Source organism: Alexandromys fortis, unplaced genomic scaffold, assembly GCF_014885135.2.
Source record: "Alexandromys fortis isolate MF-2015 unplaced genomic scaffold, M_Fortis_MF-2015_v1.1 scaffold_23, whole genome shotgun sequence".
Taxonomy (NCBI): Eukaryota; Metazoa; Chordata; class Mammalia; order Rodentia; family Cricetidae; genus Alexandromys; species Alexandromys fortis.
In genome coordinates, this window is record NW_026067907.1 from 1,727,001 (window position 1) to 1,751,034 (window position 24,034).

Here is a 24,034-nt window from a genome sequence, read left to right on the forward strand (position 1 = left end):
TACAAAATAAGTAGAAAAACCATGTGTCAAACAAGGAAAAGAGTATATGAAACAAAACCTGGTCTGTTGTGACATCTTAAGTTCCAAGTGCCCTAGGAAGATGATGCATTTAATGTCACGCGTGACCACATGGGTTTGGGTTGAATTACACATTACCCGAAGCATGGCATAGTCGAAAAAAATACACATTATCAGAAGACACTGTAGTTACCAAAACACTCGGTGTATGTTAAGTTACAAAATATATGGGAAAATAATGGCACAAAAGATTAAATAACACTCTTTTTTTTTGACCCAAGACTAAACTTTGAATTCTCGATTTCCTTATTTTTTCTCATAATAGCTTTTCTTCTATTTTTCACTAATCATATGGTACATGCATATGTATGTGTGTGTGTATATATATATATATGTGTGTGTATGTGTGTGTGTATGGATGTATATATTCAACTTGGAAAACAGTGAAATAAATGTGTCATGCCTCCTACCTTCCTGTGGTGTAAAGGAATTGTTTTCAAAATAAAGCACGCCATGGGTCAGTATTATTGCAAAATTGCACATGAATGAAGGGCAGATCTTGGACTCCAAATCTAACATTCACAGTTCCAACTGCCACTGTGTACAGGGTTAAAGATCAGTTCTGGCCCCTGAACCGCCTCTGCAATTGAAGGAAACGGCTCCTAAACTAGAATCGATAAGCTCTAAAGCTACTCTCTAAAGAAGCCTGGCTATGACTATAGGGCTACCACCAGCCAGGCACGGTCAAAAGAGCAAAGCTAGCAGGAGGGGCAGACTTGATTCTTACCATGACCACCGAGGGGTGGGCCGAAGGCGTGGGGAGGAGCTCACGGTCCAGGTCCTCAGTCCCTTCCGCCAGCCCCTCGACCTCGGTCACAGTCAGCAGCATGGTGGCGTGCTTGGCTTTCATCGTCAGCATCTTGCATTTGGAATTCAAAGAGGCGATCTGCTCCTGGTAGCCCTTGATTTTCTGCGCCAGCTCCTGAGGAAACATTTCCCCCCACTGTGTCAGCGCAGCATCAAAAGGAAACAGTAGCGGCGTTCATCTTCCTGCAGCCCGGGAGCCAATGAGAGGCGGAGCCGAGCCCTGCGCTGAGCAGAGGCGGTCTGCAGCTGCTGGCTGCTGCACCCTCTAGCCCTGCCGAGCCAGACCACAGCACAGCCTGGCCCAACTCCAGACGGTGCGCCCCAGGCTAGCTTGAGCTGGGAAAATGGGGCGTGCAGTAGGGATTGGAGCCCTGACAGGTCACCCTTATGCCGCCGTGAACTTCCAACGCGAGGAGGAGCTGGAAACTTTAAAAAAAAAAATACCTGAAGCCTCTGAAATTTACCAGATGGTTCATGCCATGGAAATTAGGTCATGTGATGACTAAAACTTAAAAAAAAAAAAAAAACACTGCTCAGCTCTTATGCTGATTACATCCAAGAGGTGGCAGTCGGCAAGAGAGGGTCACAAAGTAAAACTGCCTGCTGGCTCCTGTGCCGCAGACCGTTGTTTCTCATATGAATATTACATATGAAATCTATGATACTTAATTTGTAATGAACGATAGGAATAATCCCTGAAAGTGTGACTGACCTCCCAAATCTGTCTACTCAGCCTACGCTCTTTCAGCAAACACATCACACCTCAAGGGTTTCTCATATTTCAAAGCAGAGCTCTAAAGTATTGTGAAAATTAATGCCTTCTAATCTTATTTTGCTCTTGAAAAAATATTATTTGAGACTCAGCTGAAACATTTTGTGACTGTACTCAAGAAGGGTTAAGTACAGATCATTTCCAGGAGTTTGGGTTTCTAAATATTTACAGCTATAGATTCTTGCTTGCATAAAAATATTACATTCAGCCAGGGGGGGGCGGGTCACACGCCTTTAATCTCAGCACTTGGGAGGCGTGCAGATCTCTGTGAGTTCAAGGTGAGCCCGGTCTGGTCTATAAGAGCTAGTTCCAGGCCAGGCACCAAAGCTTCAGAGAAACCTTGTCTCAAAAAAAAAAAATNAAAAAAAAAAAAAAAAAAAAAAAAAAAAAAAAAAAAAAAAAAAAAAAAAAAAGAATTTATAAGGCCTATATTGCAGGAGCAGGGGCAAATTATCACTGACTGTCTTCAGTACCCTTAGAACTTAGCATCCACCTCTGTCTGACGGAACCTCATGGAGGCAGCAGGCAAATCCTTTCGGGGTGTGTTAAGTTCTGACAATGCCAAGAGCTAAGACTGTCATCAGACAGCATCTGAAGCATAGCAAAGAGGTTTCCTGGCTTTTCTGTAAGACGCCTGCCCACGCTTCCCACTGAGGCGCTTCAAAAATACCTTGATTTAGGACTTTCTTTCTATAGCTATAACATCATCCTTTCTATGGTATAGCATGCTGTAGGAGGGCCACCTAAATCCATGTTCCTTGGGCATGGTCATTTCTATTTGGCTCAAGAGTGTGAGCTATCTTTTATTCCCTTTGAGGTAAAGACATTGAGCATCAATTTCTTTGTTTTCTTTTTCCTTGGTTGGGGGTGGGGAGTAGAGGGAGTGGTTTTTTTTGAAAGATAGAATCTTTTTTGTTGTTGTTTTTGTTGTTGTTTTTTTCCCCAGGGTTTCTCTGTGTATCTCTAGCTGTCCTGGAACTCCTCTGTAGACCAGGCTGGCTTTGAACTCACAGAGATCTGCCTGCCTCTGTCTCACCAAGTGCTGGGATTAAAGGTATGCACCACCACTGCCTGGCTGAAAGATAGAGTCTTGCTATGTAGATTCATGTGCCCTTTGAAATTTTTCAAAGAGTAAAATAAGCAAAACTTAAGAGAGCTGTTGTCACTGTATCAGACTTTTTAAAACTGAAATTCGATGAGAAGTATTCAGAAAATACAGGGAGCAACCCACACCCCAATTTTTATGTCATCACCGCTCCGCTCTCTCCACTAGGCACTTCCCTTCCTGCCTTTGTCTTTTCTGCACAATGACCTCCGTGTGTGTCTACACTGTTATTTATATGAAACATCTTCTGAGGCACGGGAGGAAGCTAGCCAATGCCAACACAGAGACAGGACTATACGGAGAAATTGTGACAGAGTGAGGCAGGTCACTTTCTGAGTCTACTAGTAATTCTGCAAAGGGGTGGCTCTGTGACCTTAGACAGTCATTTCTTGTCTTAAACCACCTTCCTCTTTTTGTGATGATGTCACACAAGTCTGTTACAGTGCAAAAAAAAATCATCAAAATTTGAATTTGACCAGCACTAGATTTCCAAGCTCAAGAGGTCACTTTTTAAAAGTAGATGTCTTATCATTTTTCCTTCCATCCTTCCTTCCTTCTTCCTTTTGTAATCCCAGCCCTTGGAAGTCTGAGGCAGAAGAATCTGGAGTTTGAGGCTAGTCTGTGCTACATAGGGAGACCTTGCCCTCCCTCCCCACCCTACCGCACCCATCCCACTAAAAATCTTAAAAAACAAAAACCCAGTTCTCATAAGGTTGAACAAGAGAGATGTCAATTTCTAAAATTATTTTTAAAATACAAGCTTTAGTGATAGTTAATGTTACTCTAGACAAGTTATAGAAATATTTGGGTCATAATAAAAGAAAGATAGAAACAGCATTTTGGATTTTTGAAACGGGAATAAAATAATACATAGCAAATACATAATATACCATGGAGACAATGATTTCAAAAACTGGCACTAATCATTACCAGTAAGTAAAAGAAACAGCTGACAGATGATGGCCATAGCTATAAAAATGGATATAAGCAGAATATTGATTTTGCAAATCATAGAAATGTACTTTTTTTTTTTTATTTTGGAGACATAGTTTCTCTGTAGTTTTTGGTGCCTGTCCTGGAACTAGCTCTTGTAGACCAGGCTGGCCTCAAACTCACAGAGATCCGCCTGCCTCTGCCTCCCGAATGCTGGGATTAAAGGTGTGTGCCACCACCGCCCTGCAAAATCTACTATTCTGGTAAAGCATGTCAAGAAATCTTGTACTTGGATGTTGAAAGCCGGCATGAGGTTTTCTGTGGTTAAAGGGAATATTTAATCTCTGATATTACTTCCATACTGGGGCCAGAAAGGAGAAACAGCAGATAGAAGGACAAACTAAATGTCTGTCCTTGGCATACAGGAGTAAGATGCCCCTCTCTGAGTCACCCACCAAAATGTATGGAGCTTAGAGACAGTCCCAAGTCAACTGACCTAATCAAAAATGACAGGCAGCAGAGGAAACTCGCTGCTGAAATGTCACAGGGCTTTGTCACCCTGGAGCTGTGAGACCTGAGACCAGGAATGTGGAAGGAATGTGTCTGGGATTAAGGTCATGGTGGTGACTAAGAGACTCGAAGGAGGCACCTTTGAGTGCGAAATCACTGAGGACTCCTGATTTTAGTGAGGAGCCTAAGCAATGGATGACAAGTGCAGATGATTTTCTCGGTACTATGAAGCCACCCTTGGTAAGAAGGCAGACACGGCAAAGTGGTGAGCATGGCTGTTTCTTATAAGGCTTCAAAATCAAGAAGTAGGCTATTTTCATGGATTAACTGCTTCGCGCTAGGATCTCTTCCCATGCCTGGGGTACTTGGTGAGACAAGTCACGAACAGCTTACGGAGGCTGCAGAATTCAGGGGAATTCCTGTGTTATTGAATAACCTTTAAAATGCAAAGCTAGCCAAAGTGCTGTGCAGGAAGCAAACAGATCCCCCACAGGGCAGGGAGTACCTCCCTGTCAGCCACTAAATGAAGCTAGTGTCCAGGGGTCAGCACTTTTACTCTGCCCACCCTTCTGTCTCACCTCGTGCCGAGAAATCTGAGCCTGCAGCTCCTGGATGTTACTCGTGGCCACGGGCTTGTCCTCAATCTCTCTGTGAGCCGCTTCTATCAGCTGCTGGAGATGCTTCATTTCCTGTTCATACTGCTCGTACTGCACCACTGCCTCCTTGGAGAGAACAAATGAGAATGTTTTTCTATAAAGTTACTGGGTGGCTTTGCCACTAATCTTGCCTTGTGTTTCCCAGTGTCCCGGAAATCAAAACGAGATGGGTAAAGTCCTTTAGATGCCGCAAATTACTAGCTTTCACTTAGATACATCAACTTTATCTTTTAAAAAAATACTGTAATGAAATTATTAATAAAATCAAAACAGATGAGAAGTTAGGAGTCTGTCTCCTTAGACTGTCTAGAAGGTGAAAGGCTGTAGCCAGTAGGTGGAGCGGGCAGGACAATAGGCTTCCTTGTCTCTCCGTACAAGAGATACTGACTAATGGGTTAGGGAAATATCTCAGTTGGTAAAGTGACTGCCATGCAAGCATAAGGATCTGAGTTCAAATCCCCAGCACTAAGAGGTGAGGGGTTAGGCCCTGGGGCTCATGAGTGAGTCAGTATCAGCAAACCCACTAGCTCCAAGTTCAACCACAGACTGTCTCAAAAAAACAGGGGGCAATCAAGGAAGACAGTGTTGACCTCTCTAGCCTTCATCTAAGTGTACGAGGACATAAACTTACACACACTCACACACACACACACACACACACACACACACACACACACACACACACACACCCGCATTGCCATGTACATATACCACACACAAAAGTACAAAGCAAAATCTAAAAGAATGCTGAATAACAGATACCGGCCAAGAGCGCCAGTAGTAGAGAATATACTAATTAAGCCTGACCTGCAGCCTCCGGGCTCTGAAGTCTAACAAATTACAGGTAGTGAATGATCGAAAATGGCTGGTGAAATGAGCATTCATGGTTTTAGAGAGACATAATTATTCATAAAGCAGGTGAGCGCTACAAAAAGAGAGATTGTCGTAAGTAGCATGATTTCTTCATGGAAATCCTTTTTCTCCTATTATCACAAGAGGTTAAAAGCTGTGCTTGGATGTCCTTCTCAGGCCAGAAAATGCACAAATTAGCTGAAACATGCAAGTAATTGTGTAATATAGAACAGCAAGCCCGTATCATCATATCTAGATCCCGCCCAGGTGCATAGACGATCACGTTCAAAATTAATGTCTATGAGTCATTCTTTACAAAAAAAATCAGAAGATAATTTTCACTAAAAGATAATTTTTAGAGAGTTTTCCCCTGGCGTTTGTGGATGATCCACGTGATAGCTTTAATCTCCTGGTTTTATATAACTACAACAGACTGTCAAATTTAGCACTCTGGATGTTTTGATGGCTGAGCCCACACAATGCTAAGAAAAGCAGCCCGTGACTCATGGTGGTGCACTTGCTCCGCCGGCATGGGCTGGCCGACTGAACCCGCCGCCCTGCTGCACCTGCCTGCATGATGTTGTACTGCTGGATGGCTGTGTGCTGCAGTTGACTGGCTTCCTCCTGCAGCCGCAGGGCAGCGTGGCACAGGGGCAAGCTGGCAACCACATCCTCGGGTATCCGGAGAGCGCTCTGGCAGAGCTGCACGGCTTGCACCTTGGGCTTCAGTGACTCCATCTCAGACAGCAGATGCTGAAAGGGGCAGGATCAGGGTTTACGCTCTTAGTAATTTCATCATGTATCGCATAAACACAGACATTTCCTGAATGGGGGCTACGGGGTCCACAGTTTGCAAGGAACATTTGCTCTTAACAACACATCTGCTTTAAGACTATCCTTGGGCTTAGAAAACAGTTTTCTTGTCTTTTTTTTTTAAATACAGACCCCCCCATACATCTTAGATTATTGCATGTGTATGTATGTATTCGTGTGTGTATGGGAAAATACATATGTACATTTGAGTCCCTATTTGCAGGTATAATGTGGGTATTGCACATATGTATGTGCATGTGTAAAGAGCTCAGAGTCAATAAACTTGGATATCATTCTTCAATAGCTGGTTACATTTTTAAATGTTAAGACATGATCTCTCACTGACTGAGAGCTTGTCAAGCAGAGTAGGCTGGGTGGCCAAGAAGCCCTGAGAACCCACCAGTTTCATTCTCTCCTGCACTGTGGTTTTAAGGACAGGGCACCCTGTCTTGTTTTAATGTTTTTCTCCTCTCATAGCTCTTGCTGGCCGGGAACTCACGTAGACCAGGCTGGCTTTATCTGCCTGCCTTTCCCTCTCCTAAGGGCTGGGATAAAGTGTGCTCTTCCACACCTGGCCACACCCAGCCTTTTGAGTTCTGGGAATCCGACCCTCTGCTTGCAAGGCAAGAACTTCTATGACTGAGCACCCCTACCCCCACTCCTGTCCATCCTAAATTCTTTTTGATTACCTGTCGGTGGGACAGTTGCTCCTTGAGACTAAGGCGCCCTACTTCTGGGGAAGTCAGGATGGCTTGGGCTTGTTCCAAAGCAGCCTGTAAATTTCTCAGCTCTCCTTCAAACTTTTTCATATCCTGGAGAACAAAACCCCACTTGACCATCAATACATTGACTCGAAGTTCAAAGTCCTATAGCTAAAGAGCACCACCACACTCAGGAGACTACCTCACCCTGGGTGAGCACTTTCTCCCACTGACAGCGCGCCAGGTTTGTTTGTTTGTTTGTTTACCTTGGCTGCATCTTGGAGACTCTGCAAACGAGCTCGGATCACCTGCCGTAACTCCTCAGTCTCCCGTCCTAACTGTGCCACTTGCTGCGACATTTTCTCTGTGTAGTACACGTGGGCCAGGTGCTGCACTTTCTCAGCCATCGCTTCCAGGTCACTGTCGATTTCTTCAGACTCCGCTAGCAGTGTCTAGGGTGAAGCGTGGACAGGGCAGTTTAAAGACAAGGAAGGGGTCAAGGAGAGCTAAGCTGCGATCCACACTCACCCTTCCTGCTGTGGGACCTTTTTCTTTTTACAGTGATTATTTATAAATGTAGGAAAAATAAAGCGTCATATTATATCATGTCCTTGGCAGGGATGTCAAGCTTTTGACCCCGTGACACAATGCCATCTCTGACAAATATGTTGAGGAATATTTATGGCTGTCCTGAGATGCATGCACACATGTATGCCGTAGATATGCTGGGATGCACACACACATGTATGCCGTAGATATGCTGGGATGCATGCACACATGTATGCCGTAGATATGCTGGGATACATGCACACATGTATGCTGTAGGCCATCCATGCCTGAAAGGACACCTGTAAGAAATAATTGCTGGTAAATCTGGGCATATTTTCTGGCAGCTAAGAGCACAGTGCTATCTACTTTTCCACCTGACATTAGAATATGTGGATCTTCTTGCACTGCATTTGTTGGGGGGGGGGAACCCAGGCAGCTTGTCTTCTGATGGAAACACATGAGAACTCTCTAAGATAAGTCCCCTACTAGGCTTCTGAGCAGATAATCCCGGTGGCCTGAGGTTGCTGACTTTGACCCGGGATGCAGTCGCCTATGGCACGGACATGAATGTCAGCCACACCTGGGATGTCTAATTCAGGCTTCGCTATCTCTCTGGAATCTCCTTGCCTCCCCATCTTCCAAGAGAGGCCTGTGCTTGTGGGCTGCAGTGGCGACGCTGCCCGCCTCTGCTCCCTGACACCAGCCGTCTGCTTTCCACTGCTGTGCTGGTTTTCTGCGAGCAAACCCTGAACTAGACATCCGCAGGGAGAGATTATCTGTCAGTGACTTCAGGGTGCTTTTGACACAGAGCCCAGGTTCATGAAGGCTTTTATCCACGCTTCTTACCAGTTGGTTCTTCTAACTCCTTGTTATTTCAAGTTTTCCAGGCCACCAAAGGCAGCCTTCTCTCCAGCTGTTAGTATTTCCAGAAGACAGTGGGCTTCCCAGGAAGAGTGGGGCAGGGGTAGGCAACGGGGTTTAAGACCTGTCCAGTGTAACCTTCTGCTAAGACGCCTTCCTTGGCCTTCCTCTTCAGTCAGGCAGTTATGATTCCCTAGGCTCTGGGGTACCTGGAACCCTCCCTCTCTGCCTTACACACTGCAACTGTCTCCCCCTCTGCCCCTCTTTCCACTGGTCACTTCTGTAGGGACAAGGGACAGGCAAGTATCCCTTCCATTCCAAATGTTTGTCAAAATTTCTAGATAGGGAAAATATTGTATAATTATTTGTCAGGTGAACAAAAGAATGAATTAGTCTGGAACTATAAAAAACTACTTCAATTTTTTTTAAATGTAAAGATGAAGCTATATAGTTTGTAGGAAAATGGATGTCACAGGAGATAAATCTTATCAAATCAATTAAGTCAGAAAGACAAATAACACACATTTTCTCTCAGTTGTGGGTCTTGAACTTTACAGCTACAGAAGGTCAAGCATGTACAGATTCCATGAAGGGAAAGCCAAAGCTCTCTTCGAACAACCAAGAAGATGGGAGGGCTAAAACCAGGGAGGGCGGGGTGGGGGGTGTGTGTGCAGAGATGGCTCAGTGGCACTTGCTGCTCTTGCAGAGGACCCAGGTTCTGTTCCCAGACCCCAAATGGTGGCTCAAAGCTGTCTGTAACTGAATTTCCAGGAGATTGAAAGACTTCTTATGTACACACACACACACACACACACACACACACACACACACAATGAAAATAAACCCTTAAAGAATGAGGAGGGTGAGCCGGGCAGTAGTGGTGCACCCCTTTAATCCCAGTATTTGGAAGGCAGAGACAGGTGGATCTCTGTGAGTTCGAGGTCAGTCTGGTCTACAAGAGCTAGTTCCAGGACAGGCTCCAAAGATACAGAGAAACTTTGTCTTGAAAAAAAAAAAAAGAGGAAGGCAGTAGAATATAGGGGAATATTTTCAAAATATACTATGTATATATGCATAAAGTAGACATGTTTAACCCTGTATAATGATATTAATAATAATAAAATAATTTAAATTTAAAATCTCATCAGATAAACATGGTGGATTATGCCTCTGGTTGGTTCTAACACTCCTTCGCAGTGAGCTCAAAGCCAGGCCGGACCACATAATAAACTCCAGGTTTGCCAGGGCTGTACAGCAAGACTGCAACTCAAAAGCCAAAAACTACAATGAAAATCTTCATGATCTCTTCTGAGACCTGCATTGGGTTTCACTGCATGGAAACATCTTACAAAAGCACTGTGTGACATTTTCGTTTCCTTTAAGATTCCACCACAAGCCTTCAGGAAGCACAGCAGGTCAACAAACTTGTGGGGCAAGCCTGAGGGCCTGAGTTCAGTGGATTCCATAGTAGGAAGACAATTGACTCCCAAATATTGTATCCTGATCATTACAGGCATGCGTGCCTGAATTCTCTCCCCCCACACGCACACACAATAAAATCACACTATAATCATTGGTATCATATTAAATATTTTCAAAATTTTGAATTAAAGCCTCACTTAAGGAATCCAGGAAGTGAATCAATAGGTCTGAGCTATGCCATCCTTGATAATCACTACATATAAATAAAATATAGCAGCCAGGTGGTGGTGGCACATGTCTTTAAGCAGAGGCAGGTGGATCTGAGTTTGAGGCCAGCCTGGTGTTCGGAGTGAGTTCCAGGACAGACTCCAAGGCTCCACAGAGAAACCTTGTCTCGAAACAAAACAAAACAAGCAGAAAAAAAGCAGTGTTATCGTGACAGGTAAAAGTTAAAATTCCCTTTATCTTTCGATTTCCAGATGTTGGCTGCATTTCCTTTGCTTACCAGCTAATTTGTAACATGTCTAGCCTGTCAACATCTACACCCATCACACAACGAATGACTGAACTGAGAGCTACAGTTGTTCGTGTCTGGGAGAAATTTCCTGAGTGGAGAAGGGAGATGATAGGTAGGGGTTGGAATGTGAGCCACGGAAACATCCCAGGAGGAAAAAGCATCCAGAACCCAGAACCATATCAAGTAGAAAATAAGGAAATTTACTTTTCCTTTGCACATAGGAAAATGTCAACCATGTAACCTAAATAAAAGCTAGCCACTGCGTTTTTTTTTTTTTTTTTTTTTGGCAGGACCTGTTAGAAATATGCATTTAATCCAATCAGCACTTACTAAAAGGATGAAATAATTTCCAGAGAATATGACCAAAAGGAAAGGAACGTATTTGTCTCCTGAGTTCAGAGGAAATGAAGTCATGTATCCTCCAGGGTGTAGATAGAGGTCCGTTCTCAGCTGCTCTGACCTGCTGAGTAAGCCACATGACTCAGCCCTTGCTGTGGCTAAAAGGAAGCAGGTGAAAGGACCTGCCTGGAACCCCAGCCTGTGTCAGGTACGCGCTGGGTGTCTGCTCACGACTGACATAGGGATATTATGGTCATTCCTGTGTTACGGATGAGAAGGCAGACCCGAAAGACAGGATTTTGTTCCCAGTCAACACAGTGCCAGCTGATAGAGTTTGGGTTTTCCCTCCTTCCTGGTGGGACACCTGTCATCTCTCCACATGCCCCTGTGTCTCTTCATGTGGAAGAATTTCCTGCATTTAACTTCCAGCGGAAGTTCTACAGCAGCAGCAACAACACAAAAACACACGTCCCATAGCACAGGACTGACAGTTTTTGGGAAAGGGTGGTATAAAAAAATAGAGGATAAGTATTTATGGGCAGTCTTGTGAACTCTCACCCTTAACTACTTTTGGTCCGACTAGAATAGCAAGTCTTCTTGTTGTTGCTTGTTTGCTTTTAAATACTGTTTTTTAAATGACATTTATTTATTAGCGGGGAACACATGCATGCCATGGGGCACATGGAGGGGGTCAGAGGACAAGGGCAGGAGTCACTTCTCTCCTTCCACCATGCAGGACCCAGGGATCAAACTCAAGTCATGAGACTTTGTGGCAGCCACCTTTCCCCACTGCGTCATCTCGCTGATTCCCAAACATTCCTTTTAGCTGACACTCACAATAATTTCACACTGTGGTCACTTAAATTTTGGGTCAGTCTGACCAGTCAAATGAACTGTTTCTATTCATTCTTTGTTAACTCCCCCCCCCCCACACAAAATTACCTGGTGCAAGATGTACTGTTCTCGGAGCTGGCTTGCAGAATTCCATGCAATGTTTCCATGCGCCAAGACTTTAGCTTTCTCGATCCACTTCAGAATGGACTCCAGCATTTCACTGTATTCTTCTAAGTGCGAGGACGCCTGAAAAGTCAATAGTACTCAGATGAATGTAAATCCTTTCTGGCGAGTGGGAAATTCACCCCCAACCTGTGTCTTCGGATGCAGCCATCCCAGAGAGTAGCAGTTATAGCTGTGACATTGAAAGGGATCCTGGAAGGTCACTTGCCTAAGGAAAATCTGTCAAAGGTTTCCCGGTGATCTTAGGGTAATAAACCAAGTTCATAATACATTTATTTCTCCTTTTCTCACTCTTCATTCTCATCTTATTCTCCCCATCCCCTTCTATTTCTCCATCTCACTGAGTAAAGGAGGTGGCCAGCAGGGACTGCATCTTGCAGGATCTCAACACCATTATTCACCATCACCAGTTCCTAAGCTGGGTACCACAGTAAGTACAGTGTCTGTTATCCCAGTCTGGAGGACAGAGGCAGAGACAGGAGGATCAGGAAATCAAGGCCCTCGTTGGCTGTGAGTGATCTGAGGCCAGCTTAGAACTAAGAAAAAGCTGAACAACTCAGAATTTAAGATGATGTATATATGGGTATATATTTAACTTTAAAATATTTAGATCTGTCCTAAACTGCTTTTATAAAACTCATTAGTAGATGGTTATTCGTTTTACTATTACATTTCTAGTTTACAAAGAATATATACAGCCAAGTCTATTCATGTGAAACTTTGTCAAAATAATATAGTTTTTTTTATGAACCAAATATGGGTTTATATATAAATCATAGAAACGCTGTAGAAAACAAGCCACGGGAAAACCTCTTACATCATCTCTAGTACTCTCTTTTTATTTATTTTCAAAAGCGAGGTGGTAATAATGTCTACTTTAAAGCATGTTGGTTACCTTAAAGCCTGGACCACATACCTGGTTGAGTTTGGAGAGCCGGCTCTCAGCCTGCCTGATGGTTTGCTGGTGGAGTTCCATCAGCTTTCCTATCTTCTTGGCCAATGGCTTACCCAGCTGCCCATGCTGTTCCGAGAATGTCTGTACAGCAGCATCTAATTCCACGAGCTTTGAGTTACAGCCATCTAATTCTTCTCCCAGCATCTGTACAGCCATCAACAAGAAAGAACAAAAGATTCAGAAAATACATTTCTCAGGGTTTCCTAAGACCAGAAGGATTCCACTTTAGATGGTTGGAGTTAAAGGTAAGAATTACAAATAATCATTCCACTAGGACTTAACTGTTTCCATCTCTTGGGTGAAGGCAGCAGAGTGGGCTGTGGTGTGAGCCTTATATCTGTTTCCTTGGGAGAGGACTGGTTTTTCCTTCTGCCCCACCCAATGGATTTGAGCTGTTTAGCTCATCAACAGGGTGCAAACACAAGATGTGATTGATTTGCCTTGGAATTCTGAAGTTTGCACTTGTAGCCTGTCATAAATCTTTTACTATTTTATTACATATATGTGCATGCATTTATATCTATGCATGTATATCTATTACAATGATAAATTACATAAATGGGCTGGTGTTATCACATTTATGGCGTGTTTTAACTGCCTCCTTTTCCTGCTGGGTTTTGATGGTTTGTTAAGAACTCTCTATAACTAGGTAACACTGATAAGGCAAAGCAGTTTAGCCAGTAGCCAGCAATTCATTTTGGTCTTTCCACTTCTCCCCACTTCTTACCTTCTGCCCCTCGCTTAACTCTGCTCCCCTTTACCTTCTGCTCCCCCACCGTCTAGACACCCCTCTTTACCTCCTGTCCCCCTTAGCTTCTGCCCCTCCTCCTTACCTTCTGGTCAGTCTTAGCTTGAACTAGATTGTCGGTTTTGGCTTTCAGCTTTGTTAGGATGGTGGTAAGATCTTTGGCCACCTTCTGGATCTGGCGGCCGAACTCCTGGCTCGTGGCCTTGCCCTGCTCAATTTCCTGTACCTTCTCTTGGATCTAAATGACCAGAAGGGGACATCAAAACCCATCATTGTTGAAATGGGAGAAGAGATTAAAATTCTCTAACGATGTCGACTGCTCATGTTTTAGGTGGACAGAGCTGCTTTGACACTGATGGAACTCATGAAAGTGGGGCGGGGGGGGGGGGACAGAGACAGCTCAAGGTTTGAAGGTACTTGAGCAATTGCGAGGACTGGAGTTCTGGAGTTTGGATCTCAGAATCCAGGTATCAAGCTGGGTGTTCTGCACCTGTCAGCACCCCCAGTTTCACAGAGGGCGGAGGCAAGAGGATTGCTGAGGCTGCTGACTTCCAGTCTCATTGAGAATACAGGATCCTTGTATTCAGGAAGAGACCCTGCCTCCAATGGATAGGTAGAGAGCGATAGAGGAGGACACTGGATGTTTTCTTCTGGCCTCCGTGTGTACACAGGCACACACACACACACACACACACACACGCACACACATGGTTACACACACACACACATATAGCTAAATAAATAATATCTTTAAAACGTTTAGAGGAAGTAGGTCCAATCCCCCAAGACTTTGAGGATGGTTTACTCTCAGTAGCTTTGTGGGTTTACTATGCTCCTTCTGCTGTTCCAGCAAGAAACCAAAATCAATGTCGGCTCCCCGAGTGGTTCATTAAATATTTACAGATGCTACTTGGTGTTGTTCTGTAGGCAGCTTTCCCTGGCTTGTCTATTCTCTGGCCTTGTATCTGTGATACACACACTCCTTATTGCCTTTTTTGCTTCTTTTTACTGTGTGTGTTGCATATGTGTGTGCGAGCGTGTGGGCAAACATGCTGCTGGGAAATTACTCTGCCACTGAGCCTCACTTTTTTTTTTTTTAAAGGATGCATTTATTCACATGGAAAGGGGGAAATAGAGAAGATCGCCTGATAAAATTGGGAGCATGGGGATGGGAGTTGAAGGGAAGGTGGAAGGGGAAGATAAGGGGAGAAGGGGAAGAGCGAGGGGAACTTGAGGGAAAGGGATTGTCGCGATGGAGGAAGGACAGAGATGAGAGCAAGGAAAGAGATATCTTGATTGAGAGAGCCATTATACAGTTAGCAGAAACCTGGCTCTAGAGAAATTCCCAGGAAATTAAAAGGATGACCCCAGTTAGGACCCTAAGCAATAAAGGAGAGGGGGCCCAATCTTGACTTGCCCTGTAGTCAGACTGACGAATATCTTAAATATCACCACAGAACCTTCATCCAGCAACTGATAGAAACAGAGGCAGAGACCCACATCGGTGCACTGGACTGAGCTCCCGAGGTCCAGTTGAAGAGTGAGAGGAATGAGAATATGAGCAAAGAGGTCAAGACCATGATGGGTTCACCCACTGAAACAGTCTGCCTGACCTAATGGGAGCTCACCAACTCCAGCTAAACTGGGAAGGACCAAGCATGGACCAAACAGGTCCCTCTGAGTGTGCTTGACAGTTGAATAGCTGGGACAGACTGAGGGGCCACTGGCAGTGGCTCCAGGATTTATCCCTACTGCATATACTGGCTTTTGGGGAACCCATTCTCTTTGGATGGATACCTTGCTTGACCTGGATATAGTGGGGAAGGTCTTGGACCTTCCACAGAGCAGTGTGCCTTGCCTTCTTTGATGAGTGAGTGGATGGGGGTGAAGTGGGAGGGTATGTGGAGGGAGTGGGGGGAGGGGAGGAGTGGGAACTGGGATTGGTATGTATAGTAAAAAAGAATAGTTTGTTTCATATATATATATAATTTTTTATCTAAAAAAAAAAGAGAAAGTCCTTTCAAATTCTCAGAGAAACAGCATTGCATTAGAACTGGCCTGGCCTGCATCATTTTGACTCAAGTGCCAAATAACTAGATTGCAGAGAATAACTTTAGCAAGCAACAAGTAAACAGAAAAAATTTTAAATTTTATTTTTTGAAAATTATTTATTTTAATGTATGTGTTTGTGTATGTGTGTGTACGTATGCATGTGTGTGGATACCTATGGCATCCAGAAGAGGGCGCCAGAGCCCCAGAAGCTGGAGTTACAGGGGGTTGTGAGCCTTCTGATCTGAGTGCTGGGAACAGAACTCAGGTCCTCTGCAGGAGCAGCAAGTGCATGTAACTGCAGAGCTATATATCCAGTCTACTAAAGGACTTTTCAAAGACCTTAACTAGTTAACTTATTCTTCCTGCAATCTTCCAAGTCCAAGAAGTCCAATAGGCCAGTTAAATAGTTAAAAAAAAAAAACTGTTAAAACAAAACAAAACAAAGAAACTACACCTTGTCTTTGTTTAGTTCAAAATCCTGGTGCAGTAGAACTGGGTTCTGTTATGATTTCCAATCACTCTGCCTCCTTCACTGGAGATTCAAAAGTGCAGCCTAGATGTGTGAAAGTTGTGGTCTATGTATTCTGATCCACAAGCATTTTAGCACCTGTGGGAGTCATCCCTTTGTGCCACAAAGAGTGGGCTATAAGTGGGCTTCAAAAACTCTGGCAATCAGCCACCAAGACAATTCTAAAACCCATTACGTGTCCACACAGATACCACATGACATGATTTTTACACAAAATCTCTTTATGGGGTGAGATCCCCAATCTCCTGGTCTTCACACCAAAAAGGACTCTTTATTTCTTGTTTCAAGTAATTTTCAAGTCTGTGGCTCTGAGTTCTGATTATGGTGAGCCTTCCATTGAGCAGAATGAGGCCCCTCCTCTAATGCCATGGGCCCTCAGCATTCACAGCAGTAACAACTGTGACCCTGACTTTTCTTGTCTCTTCCCCATGAGCATCCCTTTCCTTCAATATCTTCACCCACCCACCTTCTTTCTCACTGAACTAAAGTCACCATTTGAAGAGTGACTGGCACACTCTGGTTACTCAATATTAATATTGGAACATGTCATATCTTACTTTCTATTTCAGATATTATTTTACTCATGTTGGAGAAGCAGATAAATTCTATTTCTTTGTTTATGTCTTGAACACCAGGCTTCCGGTTATTGGGTGATGGATTGGTGCTGCTTGTGGTTCTTTTTGAACATGGGGCTTAGCTGGAAGACGTGGGTTGCTGCCTGTAGGACTCGAAGTTTCGAGCCATCTCTACCAATAGCCCAAGATTTCTGCTTTCTGTTCTCCAATATATGAGGCATTCCAGCCACACATTCCTGCCATGCCTTCCCTACCATGATAGAATGTCCTCCCTGAGTCCAAACAAATCCTTCTTCCCTCCCTTGCATCTGTCAGGATTCCTGTCACAGTGATGCGTTTGTATAATATCACTGTTCATAGCTGCGGCCATTTGATATGTTTCTTGCCCAGGAAAGAGTTCCAAGTGAATGCTAATTGTTTTATAGTGGTCAATTATTTACTATGGTTTCCCAAGAAGTATGATTGCACAAACTAAGATACCTCTTATAGGACTAACCCTGTGAGAGAACAGAAAGACACCCAATAAGCTTACCTGATCATGGATCTTTAGGTCCAATGCAACTTCAGCTAGCTGGAGGGAGATTTCAGATGGCAATATAGTGTAAAGACCCAAGTACTTCTCCTTCTGTTCCTCTGCAATTTTCTCGATGCTTTCTCGGTGGCCGGTGGCTTCTGTCAGGAGGGTCTAAGGAAAGAAGGCAGAACAAGAAAATAATGGGGACCTGATAAGGGGCACACTTTTTACGAATCTAGAGATAAAGTTATCTATTTTCATCAGTTATGAAATTAGAGAAATGTAGTTCATTTCCTATGAGGTCAGTGAACTTCAGTATGTCCCTTCCATCAGGCAACTAATGTCAAGAAGGAATAATACATCACATCTATATAATTCATGCCTGAAAGTTCTAATTGACAATTCATTCAGTATGTACAAGAGTCACCAGAACAAAGGCCACATTTTGACAAGATGAGCACAGAGAGCGAGGAGAACGTCTGTACCTTCAGTTCTTCTAGTTGCGTGTCTATCTCTATCGTTGGGTTTCCCAGATAGTCCTTCGTTTCTTGAACCCAAGCCTTCACAGCATTGATTTGAGTCTCAACCGCTCCCCGTTCCTGTAGCTCCTGCTTCACCAGTTTGCCGTGACTCTTCACTTTGTCTTGCATGCTTCAGAATACCAGAGGGAGAAAGGAGAAGCAGATCTGAGGTGAAAGGAACTCTCCCGGGCATGCCACAGTTTGATAACAGACACAGAAAGGGAAAAGCCTAGTTTGGAGCAGGTCATGTTACTTCTAGCCCTGAGATATTGTTTAGTGACACCAGAGTTCAGTTCAAGTATAACAGAAGAAGTTGCGTCACTAGGGGGGTGAATAATTTATCACTTGGAAATTGGAGAGTTGACTTTGTTCCCTGCAGCTAAATTGCTATTTATTTCCCTATGCAGAAAACCTAAGGATAGCCAGATTCTTTACTTCTTCTTTCACATCTGCTCAAATGGTATGGTATCATCACCATTTGAAAGTGATGTACCATTGGAACATGTGGAGCTGTAAGAAGTCAGCCTTTAAAGAAAGAATCAACCTCTAGACATGTCACCATGGTTATGTCAACGTCACGATTGATTCGAATTAATGGGATAAAAGGCTTTTCAATGTGTAGTATCAGATTACCGTAACACCGTTAATAACCAAGAGAGGTGAATATATATTTGTATGAGATAATGTTACTTAATAGAGGGACAAAATTATTTAAAGACATTTTCCCAATGGCCCAAGAAGTGAATCAGGCCAGTTCTATGTAGTGACATTTCATTTGTATTTTAGTAAATAAAGCTTAGGTGAAGATCAGAGAGTAAAACAGCCCCACTGGTCAGCCTTACAGACCAGGCAATAGTAACACATACCTTTAATCCCAATAGCTACAATAGTTGCCATAGAAACCTTTATGCCTTTAACCCCAGTGGTGCATGCCTTTAACCCCAGTGGTGCATGCCTTTAATTCCAGAACTAGAGAGGATTATAAAACAGGAGGAGACAGCTCTCAGTCTCAGTTTCATTTTGAGATTCCTGGAGGCAGGATCGCCTTTTCAAACTAAGATTGAGGAAAGAGCCAGCGGTTGGCTGCTTTGCTTTTCTGATCTTCAGGTTGAACCCCAATATCGGTCTCTGAGTTTTTCTTAATGGTGCTTCAATTCCAGAACTCCAAGATGAACTTTTCCTGGGTTCACTGTCAAGGATTGGGACGAATCCTTTGATTCCTGTGTCATCCGTGCCCCCATTCCCCTAGATCACCAACGGATGATCGAGCTTTAGCAAACGGACATTTTAAATAAAGCTCAGTCGCAAAGGTCCACATGTAATCTGGAACTTACTAACAGCCAGGCCGAACTAGAACTCATGACACTCCTGCCTCAGCCTGCTGGCAGTTAGGAAGACACTTCTGTGTCACTGTGCCTGGCACCTGTTACCTTTTGAATGACTCATCCTCTCTCCCACTGCCCAAGGGATTTCTAAATTGTTTGTGTGTCATTCCACCCAGTGTCATTCAAACCTGCTCAGTCTCCAGCTGCAGAACACACCTTCTTTGCTATCCCCGTCCCCTAGACTTGTTTTCTCTTACAGTTTGTGCAGCTTAATCTCCATTGCCAGCTGCCCTGGGTGTAGAATCACCTGAGAAGCACACTTATGAGCAACTTTCCAGAGATGTCTAACTGAAGGGGGATGTCCTCTCCTAAATGTGGGTGGCACTAACCCACAGGCTGGGGTGCCAGTCTGAATATAAAGGAAAGTGATGGGGGAACTCTATCAACCAATCACATCCAATTAGGGTGTGGCTACCTGGGGCCCAGATAGAAATACTGGGAGAATCCAGGTATGCGCCCTCTCTGTGTGGATCATGCTGGACAGATAGGAAGTTGGACCTCCCATTCTTGTGGCGTGAGTTTCCCCTCATAACCATTAAAGTATAATTGTTACTCTTGAGCTGGCCTGGTTATTTATAGTACCTACCTAATTCGCAACAGGAAAGCAAGAGAAAGCCAACCCAGCACACACCACCATTAACCACTCTGTTTCCTGACTTGGGTGTATTAAGAGCAGGGACTTCATGATCCACTGTACCTCACAGACTGTAGCCCCTCAGACAGTGAAGCCAAACTAAACCTTACTTAAGGTGATTTCATCACAGGGACAAGAAGAGTAACAACTTTGTGCATATGCTTTACTGAACTGGTACTTTAAAATGCAGGAAGGTGAGCAATGAGTCTTTTTGACTCATCATTGTATCCTCCACCCCTCGTGTGTGTGTGTGTCTGCACGTGTGCGCACTCTCACAAATGAGTGTGTGTGTAAGTATACATGCACGTGCAGATGCATGTATATAAAGCCAGAGGTCAGACGTTGGTGCAACTCCTCAGGAGCTATCCCTCTGGGTTTGTTTTTCAGATGGAGTCTCTGTTATAACTCAGGGTCACCCATGCCAAAAATCCTAACACTGATGACCTCAAGCTCATGGGGTAGGCTAAGCTCCGTAGCTAGCCAGTTCCAGAGATCTGCCTGCCACTATGTCCTGCTGCCGGGGTAGCAAGCATACCATGTTCAGCTTTTCTTTCTTTTTCCTTTAAAATGTGGATGCTGAGGATCAACCTGGATCATTACACGTGTGTAGCAGGTACTTTACGAACTGAGGTATCCTCCCCACTGGCTCTTATTACAATGTAATATTTCTATTAGCATAGGTGTCCTTGTGTAACAAAGAATGGAAGAGTTAGGAAAGGCAGGAGTAGAAAGAAAAGCATGCAGCCGGCTTGACGGAGCATCCCCATGCCTGAGTACCCCAGCTGTCCCTTTGAGTGAAGGCCAGTTATAATAGTGAACAAAACAGGGATGCAATTACCCGAGACATTGATCTTGCATTGCAGAGATTTCCCGCAGGACGGGCGCCTCTTTTCCTGCAGCACCAGGGAGGGCCCCATCTTGTAGCATGCTCAGCGCTCGCTGCTGTAACACGCCCAGGGCCAGCTGCTGCTGCTCCAGCTCCAGCGAGCACGTGTCGTGGCATTCAAGGAGGGCCACGAGCTCTGCTTTGGAGGCCTTTTCTATTGCACTTTCAGGTAATTTACCTTGCAGCTGCGCAATGATTTCAGTGGTTTCTTTCATCTAGTGATAAGCAGACATTGTATGAAGCTCAAAATCGTACTGAGAAATAGTATGGTGAGGCCACTAAGTGACAGACACACTTGACATGGTCCACCGTGATGACATAAATTCTGAATTTTAGAAATAAAAACTGACATGGTAGCTTTAACATGAAAGAACACCTCTCCCAACCTGGGTTTAAATTATTAATCCCCCGATCTTAGCAAGGCAGTCACAGACTACATGTGACAGAGAAACATTAAATGAACGAGCACACAAAACATCCACTCTTAAAGTTAGCATGAGTGTGTGTGGGAGTCACCAGGAAGGTGTGGCTAAAACACTGAGCCTTACCTATTGGGCAGAAAAAATAACACACGGAGTTGAGGAAAACGTTCAAGTCTTATTTTTACAACAAAAAGTTAATTTTGGACTTTTTCCAAAATAGGTTTAAAACAAATGGGATTCACACTGGACTTGTCTTCTTTTCTAAATTTTATTGCTTAATTTTTTTTAAAAAATTCATTTATATACTTATTTTTGAAGTTTTAGTTATTATTAATGTGAGTGTGTGTGCACGTGCTTGTGTGAGGCAGACACAAGAACAAGAGCGCGGGTGTCCATGTAACACGCATGTGGATGTCGTACGACAGCTTTTAGGAGCCTGTTCTCTCACTTCACTGTGGTTCTGGGGATCGAATCCAGCCAACCGTCCTGTACCGCAGTCCCTTTCACCTGCTGAACCATTTAGCTGGCCCTTGTTTATTTTAAAATTAGCATACAAAACAGCAGATTCCCTTAGAACATTTTCATAAATACCTGGTTTTGGTTTATCCTATCCCTCTCTCTCTTTCCAGTCTCCCTGTCTTTCCCCATCCTGCCTCACGCATTCATTCTTCTGCCCCTTGTGTTCTTTCTTTTCTACTGCCTGTCATGAACTTTATGTTGCTCTCCCCCATGCTCTCTGGCCCTAACAAAACTAAACTGTACAATGCAGATTACATTTTGTCTCAGAATCTAATTTGAGATGGAAAAGATGATGAAAGTTTCATAACACTAATTTCAAAAGAGAAGCATGCACTGTGTGAACGAGAAATCCCCCACCTCCACCTCCAGCCTCGGGTATTTGAATACTAGGTCTACAGTGAATGGCCCTTTTTGAGGAGGTTTAGGAGGTGTGGCCTTAGTGGAGGAAATATGTCACTGTGAGAAAGTGCTGAGGTCTTCCCCTACTCCCAGTTTGTGCTCTCTGCTTGGTGCTTGTGGTTCAAGATGTGAGCCCTGAGCTTGCTGCTCCAATAGTCACGCCTGCTGTCTGCCGCCATGCCTCCCGCCACGGAGGACCCTAATCCTCTGGAATCCTAAGCCGAAATAAACTCTTTCTTCCCTTGGTCATGGTGTTTTATCCCAGCAAAAGAAATGTAGCTAACACAAAGGCAAAAGACAAGATACTGGTTTTCAAAATACATCCTAATCTTTGAGAACTAGGACAAAGCCCAACTTCAGCCGATCGATCTGTAAGGAAAGTTACCTTATTGCTCAAGCCCTTCCACTCATCTACGGCATCCTGCAGGATCTTCTCCTGGTCCTGGGCCACAGCACGGAGACGCGTCCAGCGCTGCCAGACAGTGGTCATCGACCTGCTTAGGGTGGCTTTGCTCGCATCGTTTCCGGTTTTCTCTAGGTGTGATGCTTTTTCCTCCAGGGCCACAATTTTCTCATGCAAAGAGTCAACTACAGACACTACAGCCTAGTGCAGGGTTGGGGGTGAGTAGAGGGGGTTAGAGAAAGATTGATTTTGGTTTTTAAGTTCAGTGGGCTTGAGTAGAAGCCCAAAGACACTTGTAAAAGGAGATATTTCTAAATAAACTTAGGTCCCTCAGGCAGTCCTGAAGGTACAAGTCTAGTGGTGGGGAGGTGGGGCGAGAGAGTCAGGAGGTCAAGGTCATCTTCCCCTATGTGCAGAGCTGAGACCAGCCTAGGACACCTAGAAACCTGCCTCAAAAGCCCCAAAGTAAATTAGTAATTATGAATACGTCTTGCTTCCTCTAATACCTCTAAAGTTTTACTTATCAGAGTTGGGTTTTGATTGATTGATTTTGAAAGGCAGATATTATTTATTTATGAAAGACAAGTTATTTTCTACTTGAGGTGATTTTTTTTTATTCTCTGAATATCAACAGAAATGAAAGAAAATTTTACCTTGGTATTTTAGAATGTGCCCATCTTCCTTATGTTGTTATGCTAGTCGAGGGGCACGCGGGCATTTATTTCTGGATTTTGTTTTTGTTAGTCCAAGTTATCCAGAGATATTAGTCCAAGTTATCAGAGTATTTGCCAATGCTTTAAAAGGTTTAGTTAGTTATTTATTCTGGGGGCTGGCAGGATATGAACAGGAGTTAAAGACGACCTTTTATAGGCCAGTTCTTTCTTTTCCACCTTGTTTGGCAGATGGCGTCTCTCTTGTTTTGGCTGCTGCACTGATTCCAGGAGCTTCTAGGAGGGTCTCCTGTTGCCATCTCCCTTGCTGTCGAGGTGCTAGGATTCCTAACCTGTGCCTGCACTCCTTACTTTTTATGTGGGTTCAGGGGACCTGACTCAGGTTGTCAGGTGCCAGGCTTGCACAGCGAGTATTATTACCCACTGAGCCATCTCCCCAGCCCTTACTGCCATTTTTAAGGACCGCATCTTCTCAGAAGCAATTGCTCTGAGTTTCTCTCTTGATCCTTAGCTTTGCGTTTCTTGTCAGTACCCCCCAACTATGAAATGTGCTTATTTGTGTCTTTATCATACTGAAGGAAGCCGGATGGAAATAAAGAAAGATTTAAAGATGTGATTCTGGACACATCACAAAGACTTGTAGCAATTAACAGTAAACGACATCAAAATAACGACGACAAAACTGACCTTGTGCTTTGACAACTTCTCCTCAGCTTCCTGGCCTGAGGAAGTCTTCAGCAATGAAAACTCAGACAGCTTCTTTTCCCCATCATTCATCAACTCGATAACCTCTTCCCTTGCTTTCTGGTACTCCTGCCATTGAACTGTACATCTTGAAAGAGTCCAAGAGAAATAAATAAGCAAAAGAAACCCATCTACTTCCACACAG

The 24,034-nt window shown here is 44.0% G+C and overlaps 1 protein-coding gene across 12 annotated transcripts in view; it reads right to left on the reverse strand.

Annotated features, from left to right (window-relative positions):
* Syne1 (spectrin repeat containing nuclear envelope protein 1) overlaps window positions 1-24,034 on the reverse strand; it is a 461,878-nt gene that overhangs the window by 157,018 nt on the left and 280,826 nt on the right. For 11 of the 12 annotated variants that reach the window (XM_050135800.1, XM_050135794.1, XM_050135793.1 and 8 more), the window contains 13 exons: window positions 23,833-23,977; window positions 22,457-22,675; window positions 20,684-20,946; window positions 17,791-17,956; window positions 17,324-17,476; window positions 13,721-13,873; window positions 12,849-13,031; window positions 11,858-11,995; window positions 7,494-7,679; window positions 7,216-7,338; window positions 6,284-6,466; window positions 4,784-4,927; window positions 806-1,000 (listed from right to left, as the gene is read on the reverse strand). In XM_050135800.1, the coding sequence (XP_049991757.1) occupies window positions 806-1,000; window positions 4,784-4,927; window positions 6,284-6,466; window positions 7,216-7,338; window positions 7,494-7,679; window positions 11,858-11,995; window positions 12,849-13,031; window positions 13,721-13,873; window positions 17,324-17,476; window positions 17,791-17,956; window positions 20,684-20,946; window positions 22,457-22,675; window positions 23,833-23,977 (2,251 nt within the window). Of the gene's footprint in view, window positions 1-805; window positions 1,013-4,783; window positions 4,928-6,283; window positions 6,467-7,215; window positions 7,339-7,493; window positions 7,680-11,857; window positions 11,996-12,848; window positions 13,032-13,720; window positions 13,874-17,323; window positions 17,477-17,790; window positions 17,957-20,683; window positions 20,947-22,456; window positions 22,676-23,832; window positions 23,978-24,034 lie in introns of those variants that run through there. The other variant, XM_050135803.1, reaches the window with a different exon arrangement.